Source organism: Lactuca serriola, chromosome 3, assembly GCF_051521515.1.
Source record: "Lactuca serriola cultivar US96UC23 chromosome 3, Lser_US96UC23_V15, whole genome shotgun sequence".
Taxonomy (NCBI): domain Eukaryota; kingdom Viridiplantae; phylum Streptophyta; class Magnoliopsida; order Asterales; family Asteraceae; genus Lactuca; species Lactuca serriola.
This window is the reverse complement of record NC_136410.1, coordinates 34262023-34270808: the sequence shown is the minus strand read 5'-3', so window position 1 is coordinate 34270808 and position 8786 is coordinate 34262023. Positions and strand designations below refer to the sequence as shown.

Below are 8786 nucleotides of genomic sequence, written 5' to 3'. Positions count from 1 at the left end.
GAAATAGTTTCCCAAGGATTGAGATGCAATTTGCTCCACTGAAACCCAATCCAGTCTATCCACTGCCTGCCACATGTTTGACAATTTGCCCAAGTGAATGAAGATCAACATATGCCTCTGGTTTCAATTTTAGTCGCAGATAACAAACGATTGGCTTTGATTGCGCGCAATTTAAACTACAGACACGAAACAACATCATCTCCACGTGTTCCAATGCCATCATTTTCCTCACTCCAAATTGTTGATGCGTAATCTGTCGTAATCTAAGCACTCACCCACCACCTCAGATCTGGGATCTAAGGATCTTTGGTATTTACCTTTTGGTGACTAAACTATACACACACAGTCGTATCTAGCCCTTCAATTTGAACGTGTGTTTAATTTTGTTCTTGTTCATAGTCCCATCCTAACATAATAATAATCTTTTACGTATTATTGCACAACCAACTGATATTAGTTCATTTCCTTGTAATAAAATTTTAACCTTTAATCGAAATTGAAATTAGCGAATTCCAGTTTATGGTTTTGATTAGCAAAAATTGGTTGCAAAATGGAATTAAGGAACGAAATATGAAAGTGGGTGTATAGTTTTGGGACCAAAAACATAACTTTTTACCCATTGTTGATGACATGTGACTAGGCGAGCATGTGAGGCCAGTGTATTCCAGTGAACCCCTTTATCACCACCACCCCGACTCCCCCCACCATGAATCAACAAGAAAAGAAACCAAGAAGAACAGAGCATTGAAGCTCTTTCTTTCTTTTTTTCTTTCTTTCTTTCTTTCTTTCATCGACTTGAATATTCTTGATTACAGCTTGAATCATTCAAGTTCGATAGTATCCATCACACACAATGGAGCGTGCACGCAGGCTAGCAAACAAAGCCATCCTCGGGCGCCTGGTTTCACAAACCAAACAAAACCCATCATCCCCTGCGCTCTATTCGCCTTCAAGGTATGTCTCCTCTTTGACTCCATACGTATGTAGTGGTAGTGGCAGAAACGTTAGATCAGAAAGAACCATCAATGGGTTCGGTTCGCATACGCAATCGCAAGTTCGATCTATATCAGTAGATGCATTAAAACCAAGTGACACCTTCCCACGCCGCCATAACTCCGCCACCCCAGATGAACAAACCAAAATGGCCGAATTTGTCGGTTTTCCAAATCTCGATTCCCTCATTGACGCCACTGTACCCAAATCAATCCGTCTTGAATCAATGAAATTCCCTAAGTTCGATGAAGGCTTAACCGAATCCCAAATGATCGCACACATGCAAGATTTAGCTTCCAAGAATAAGATCTACAAGTCCTTCATCGGTATGGGATACTACAACACATCTGTTCCTCCAGTCATTCTAAGAAACATCATGGAAAACCCTGGTTGGTATACACAGTACACTCCATATCAGGCGGAAATCGCACAGGGACGTTTAGAATCCCTGCTCAATTTCCAGACCATGATCACCGATCTCACTGGTTTACCCATGTCAAACGCTTCCCTACTCGATGAAGGAACTGCGGCTGCTGAAGCTATGGCGATGTGTAACAACATCCAAAAGGGTAAAAAGAAAACCTTTATCATCGCAAGTAACTGCCACCCACAAACAATCGATATCTGTAAAACTAGAGCAGATGGGTTTGATCTAAAAGTCGTCACTTCTGATCTCAAGGATTTCGATTACTCATCTGGTGATGTGTGTGGAGTTCTTGTTCAGTATCCAGGGACCGAAGGTGAGTTGTTGGACTATGGTGAGTTCATCAAGAACGCACATGCAAACGGTGTGAAAGTTGTCATGGCTACTGATTTGTTAGCTCTGACTGTGTTAAAACCTCCTGGTGAGTTTGGAGCCGATATTGTTGTGGGTTCTGCTCAAAGATTCGGTGTCCCAATGGGTTATGGAGGTCCACACGCAGCCTTTTTAGCAACTTCCCAGGAATATAAAAGAATGATGCCCGGAAGAATCATCGGTGTCAGTGTGGATTCTTCAGGAAAGCCGGCTTTACGTATGGCCATGCAGACAAGAGAACAGCATATTAGAAGAGACAAAGCAACCAGCAACATCTGCACAGCTCAGGTATAAATTAAATCCTTCAAGTGTAGAAAATGTAATTATGAGATTCATGAAGGTGTTTTGTTAAAATACATTATTATTATATATAGGCATTGCTTGCAAACATGGCTGCTATGTTTGGTATCTACCATGGACCAGAAGGGTTAAAGACCATTGCACAAAGAGTTCATGGTCTTGCTGCAACTTTTGCTGCTGGGTTGAAGAAGCTTGAAACAGTTCAAGTTCAAGAACTTCCCTTTTTTGACACTGTGAAGATAACATGTGCTGATTCCAGTGTAATAGCTGAAGAAGCTGATAAACATCAGATAAATCTTCGTATTGTTGACAAAAACACTGTAAGTATGTCTTTTATGTTACCAAAAGTACCATATCTATGTTCTTAAGCTTATTATCCAATATGCTCCTGCTTCTCTCAGATCACTGTCTCTTTTGATGAGACAACAACGATTGAAGATGTTGATAATCTGTTCAAAGTTTTCGCCTTGGGAAAACCTGTGAGTTTGTCCTTTCTTTTGATATACCGAATCTTTATATAAATCAAGAAACTTGATTCTTGATTCTTGATTCTTGATTCTAGGTGACATTCAGTGCCACGTCACTTGCACCAGAGGTTCAGGATGTTATCCCTTCCGGACTTGTCAGGGAGACTCCATATTTGACTCATTCGATTTTCAACACGTATGAATCTTTTTCAAAACTTAGATTACATAGTTTAAAGTCACTTTTTATTAATAATTTTATTTCTTTTTTTGATTTTAGTTACCATACGGAGCATGAGCTGCTAAGATACATTAGTAAGCTGCAGTCAAAGGATCTGTCATTATGCCACAGTATGATTCCTCTGGGATCTTGCACCATGAAGCTTAATGCAACTACAGAGATGATGCCTGTGACATGGCCAGCCTTTGCAGATATGCATCCTTTTGCTCCTACCCAACAGGCACAGGGGTATCAGGTAATCATAACTTTCTAATTTTGACTTAAAATTCCAAATTATATTTCTCTTGACTTTTTTTTTAACCTAACATAAAATATCTTGCAGGAAATGTTCAAGAATTTGGGTGACATGTTGTGTACCATAACCGGATTTGACTCTTTCTCTTTGCAACCAAATGCTGGAGCTGCTGGAGAATATGCTGGGCTGATGGTTATCCGGGCTTATCATATGGTATGCTAAATTATACCCTTTTAATTTTATATAATAATATATAAAGAGTCAAAGTCATTGACTTTGGTCAACTATAGGCGAGAGGAGATCATCATCGTAATGTGTGTATCATCCCTGTGTCTGCACATGGAACAAATCCTGCAAGTGCTGCTATGTGTGGAATGAAAATTATTACTGTGGGAACTGACTCCAAAGGTAATATCAATATTGAAGAGGTACGCAAGGCTGCTGAGGCAAACAAGGAGTATCTATCTGCTCTTATGGTAACCGATTTTTTCTTTTTCCAAAACATAAAAATAGATAATAATAAACAAAAGATTAATAACTAAAGTAAATTCTGTTTTTTTAGGTTACCTATCCTTCTACTCATGGAGTCTATGAGGAGGGTATTGATGAGATTTGCAAGATTATTCATGACAATGGAGGTCAAGTTTACATGGATGGAGCTAACATGAATGCACAGGTACATAAACATTACACTTGTTGTGTCGTTTTAATTTAATTAAAACATCATATAAAAATTATTTGGTTTTTTATTTTTTTACAGGTTGGATTAACAAGTCCAGGGTGGATTGGTGCTGATGTTTGTCATCTAAACCTTCACAAGACATTTTGCATTCCACATGGTGGTGGTGGGCCCGGAATGGGCCCAATTGGTGTGAAGAAACACTTGGCACCCTACTTGCCTTCACACCCTGTGGTAAGACTAAGCAATAATTTTTTTTAGTTTGATGTTTATGTGTAATTAGAGTAATAGTATGTTGTTGAGCTTATAATTGAATTTGTAAACGTAAATCTTGATTTAAAGGTTGCAACTGGAGGCATACCTGCCCCTGAGCACAGTAAGCCACTTGGCACGATTTCAGCAGCACCTTGGGGTTCAGCACTTATCTTGCCTATATCATATACATACATTGCCATGATGGGATCTCAAGGACTTACAGATGCATCCAAGATAGCTATCTTGAATGCAAACTATATGGCAAAACGTCTTGAGGTCTCAATTTCTTTCTTTTCCTTATTCATTAAGAATAAATATATAATATTTTTTTAATTATTATTATCAAGTTCTCATTTTTTTTAATTTCCTTTGGGATTAATTACATTGCAGAGTCACTATCCCATTCTTTTCCGTGGTGTGAATGGAACAGTTGCCCATGAGTTCATCGTTGATTTGAGACCCTTGAAAGTAAGTTATAATATTATTTTTTGTTAAGTCAAAAAGAAATAGCAACTAACTCGACTCATATTCATATTCATATTCAGACAAGTGCTGGAATAGAGCCAGAAGATGTTGCAAAACGTCTGATTGATTACGGGTTTCATGGCCCAACAATGTCATGGCCAGTTCCAGGAACACTCATGATTGAACCTACTGAAAGTGAAAGCAAGGTATTTTTTTTTTTTTTAAAAAAAAAAGAGTAAAGTTTCTTTAAAATTTATAATGTTTTTTCCTTTCCTTTCATTTTATATAACATAACATGTGGAATTTTTGAGTTGTAGGCTGAGTTGGACAGGTTTTGTGATGCTTTGATCTCCATTAGACAAGAAATAGCAGAAATTGAGAAAGGAACAGTGGACATCAACAACAATGTCATCAAGGTAATTAATAATTATACTAAGTTCTGTGACTGTTTTTGGATGAAGAGTTATATTATTAGGGATAATGAGGGAAATTACTAAAATATTTGTAGGGAGCACCTCATCCACCACAACTACTCATGGCTGATAAGTGGACAAAACCATACTCCAGAGAATATGCAGCTTACCCTGCACCATGGCTTCGTGCTGCTAAGTTCTGGCCTACTACATGTTCGTCTCTCTTTCTCTCTCATGGATAAAATTTAATCTGAATAATTAAATTTTTTAATTTGTATCTTGAATTGTTGATTGATGTGGTTAACGATTGATTAACTATGGTTGGGTTGATTATGTGTGACAGGCCGTGTGGACAATGTGTATGGTGATCGGAACCTGATCTGCACCCTTCAGCCACCACAGGAGTATGAAGAGAAAGCTGAAGCTACTGCTTAAGAAATAAGAAGATATACACGTGAATGATGTGATGTGGTTTTAAGGTTCTTTTTCAGCTTTATACTTAAATCTGTTCTTGTATATACCTGTTTCGTATTTGTAAGCCGTATATGGCTGCTGCTGGCTTTTTATGGTATTATTCATGTAAAATCATGGTGACCAGCTGCTCTTAATTATAGCAATTCCTTCTCATCATGATGTATAGATTTCACTTGTTGTGAAAGATACCATCTTAACGAATTTAAACAATTTTAGCTATTCTATCATTCAATCAGACACTCTTTCAACACCACTTTATCACAAAAATTAGTACAATTTTAGCTATTGAATGATTGAATCAAACACTCTTTTAAAACTTTCAGTTCCTAACAACATTAATAAGTTTAATATCTAACAAATTATATATAAATATAACATTTGGCATATAAAATAAAGTATTTAAATTTTATGATAAATCCATCCAAAATCATAATATGACTAATAAAAACAATATAATTAATCATCATTCTAGAATGTAAATAGTAATTTACATAAGAAACTTTATATTTTTAACATCACATATAACACTATAATATAATTTAAAAGCATATTACTATTAATAATAATATAAGTATTATAAAAATACAAATGGTTCAGGGGTTAATTGGATGGGTACCCATAACCATCTCAAACTGAACCCGATTTAAAAGTTTCAGGTTTTATTTTTCCTATGGGTTCAGTGTTTTTTTTTTTCATCCCTATTTACAGGTTTCATGTAAACTTAGTGTAAGTTAACATATAGTATCGACACTAAAATAATGTATTAGCATTTACCAAACATGTAGTTTAAAAAACACCATCTACTGTCGCTTATTTTCGTGGTAGCTTTTTTGCTCATTGTGTAATGACTTTATTTTAACAAATGACGACAAAGTTTGTTTTAAAGTATTAAATTTCATCACAATCCTTGAAAATAACTCAAATTTGGCAACAAAAAAAAAAGTTCACAATTAAGACAATATAAACCAATTTGGTTATCATGCTTTGTAATGAGTTGGTCCTAAATGTAAATGCAAAGATGGCAAGCTAGTTTTGAAAGTTTAAACCCTTTTTCAATAATGTTTAACTTTCAATGATAAATTTAAAATTTGGATGAAAGTTGGTTGTCATTTTTGATATATTAATATGATAACCATTGAATGTCAAAAGTGTCTTTTTGTCCTAGTGTGTAATTGCAATCAAATTTTGACCTGTGGACAACTAGTTTTATACTATTGTTTTACGACATTTAAGCCAACAATAGCCGACATATTCACCTGAATACATTTATTTGCATGCCCAAACTTTAAAATAACATATAATAAAATAATAGAAAACACATGGTGTACAATAAAGAAACCCGTACTTAATTATTTAAAGAGGCTGAGACTCACTCTTTAAATGTTAGTACATTATTATTGTTTTTGATTTTACAATGATTTTACAATTTTGTTTTAATATAGAAACCTATAATAAAATCATTTCGAATTTGAGTTATAAAAAACAGGTTTGGAACCACGCCCCCCCCCCCCCCCCCCCCCCCCCCCCAAAAAAAAAAAAAATAAAAAAAAAATCTATTTTATAAATATAAAAAAAATTATTTATATGTCTTATGTCATTGTACCCAAAGCTAAAGGGATTGTAAGATGTTAACTACATAACTCATAAACTATATTCTTTTTCTATTTATTAAAATTAAATCAAACTTAACGAAGGCAGCCCTATAAGGACTTGGCGGATTCAACTGTAACATTTATATAAATTATGTTTTTATTTTTATTTTCGACATTAAATGTTAAGCAATTTTGGCAAATACTATATTTTGAATCTTGACAATATGACTATGAGAGAAGTAAGTTTTTATACTTTGGGATCTTTAAAATAAATATACACACGAGCAACAACTCTTGTAATTAAAATTGAGGGTCTTAAGGTTTGTCTTCTATAAGGGATCGGAATTGAAGTGTAAATTAGTTGAAAAGATGAGATTTGACTGTCTTTTATCAAAGGGTCTAAAGATAATGACAAGCAGAAGAGTTGATAATTGAGTTCCATTATTATGAGTATTAAATTGAAAAGACTCGTTGAAAATCTGAGATAGAAAACAAAGACTTTTGCCGACACAAACATACATGAAGGTTTTGAAGATGGTGGGCAGTGGACTCTTAAATAAGAAGAAAAGCTATAACTTTTTTTTAGAACTTTGGTTCCCTGATATAACTCTTAAATAATTACTATATTATTTTTAGAGTTTTTTTTAGGTTGTTATCTTTAGTTAGTAAAAAAAACAAACTTATAAACTGATATTTTAAAAAACTATTCAGTCTAACCTTTCAATTCATCGGGTTTAATTATGAAGTCTCTCTCTTTTTTTAAATCTTTCAAAAAAAAAATTGTATAAGTACTTTTTGTAATTAGCCTATATTTTATGTTTTCATTAATAGTTAAATGTTGCTATAAACTATCATTTAATAATATTTTGACAGTAAAAATTTACAAAAACAAATTAAACGAAATTAATATGAAATCCATCTAGTCGACTATTTCCAAAACCTCTAGAATTGTTTTTGTTTATTTGAGGAAATTACTTCCTCTTTGTTTTTCTTTAAAAGTTACAATAAATGATCATTTTAAAGTGTTCATGAAATATTATTAGTTTAAATTTTAACAATTTATATTAGTATCGCCTATATTGACATTTTTAAATATGAAATAGATAAATCTTTTTCATATGTATGTAAACAATATCATTTAAATATAAATAATACAAAACTATTATTTTGTATTTATTTTATCTTAACGAATGAAATGTATGACTTATATGTTTATAATATAGAATTATATTTAAAATGTCATTTTATAATATTTATATTTTCATCTAGTCTATCAAATATAGTGTAACACACACACATATATATATATATATATATATATATATATATATATATATATATATATATAGAGAGAGAGAGAGAGAGAGAGAGAGAGAGAGAGAGAAAGAAAGAGAGGTCAGAGCACATATATACATTGTTTTATTTAACTCTAAGTTTATATTTTTATATTTTTTTCATCTATTATGGGCTAATATTTCGTATTGTAGGATTTTATTTGGAATAGATGGTCAAAAGTGACAACTTTTATTTATTTATCTTACATTTTTATGTCGGATGTCATCATCAAAAGTTGTCCCCTACGAACGATAGGGGCTACCTACTTCTTACTTCATTCAAGGGACTTCTGATCTTCAAAATTGAAGGATCGAGATATAACAATTAATATCAAACAATATAAAGAACAAAGAACAAAGTTAATCAAAAACTAATTTCGATTAAAGGAATCTCTCAAACATATAGAATGCACCAAGCGTATTTTACATTGATACATAGTGTAACTTATATATATATATATATATATATATATATATATATATATATATATATATATGAGAGAGAGAGAGAGAGAGTATTCTAGATTCAAATCTCTACATCTCAA

The 8786-nt window shown here is 33.2% G+C and overlaps 1 protein-coding gene across 1 annotated transcript; it reads left to right on the top strand.

Moving 5' to 3' along the window:
• Positions 1-667: 667 nt before the first annotated feature.
• Positions 668-5471, top strand: GLDP1 (glycine decarboxylase P-protein 1). Its single transcript, XM_079029670.1, has 15 exons — positions 668-2077; positions 2164-2409; positions 2491-2568; positions 2652-2752; positions 2834-3029; positions 3117-3242; positions 3320-3505; positions 3592-3705; positions 3790-3942; positions 4051-4239; positions 4354-4431; positions 4509-4634; positions 4746-4844; positions 4937-5054; positions 5185-5471. Exons 1-15 carry the CDS (start codon positions 854-856, stop codon positions 5274-5276), a joined length of 3126 nt encoding a protein of 1041 aa, XP_078885796.1. The 5' UTR covers positions 668-853; the 3' UTR covers positions 5277-5471.
• The last annotated feature ends 3315 nt before the right edge of the window (positions 5472-8786 follow it).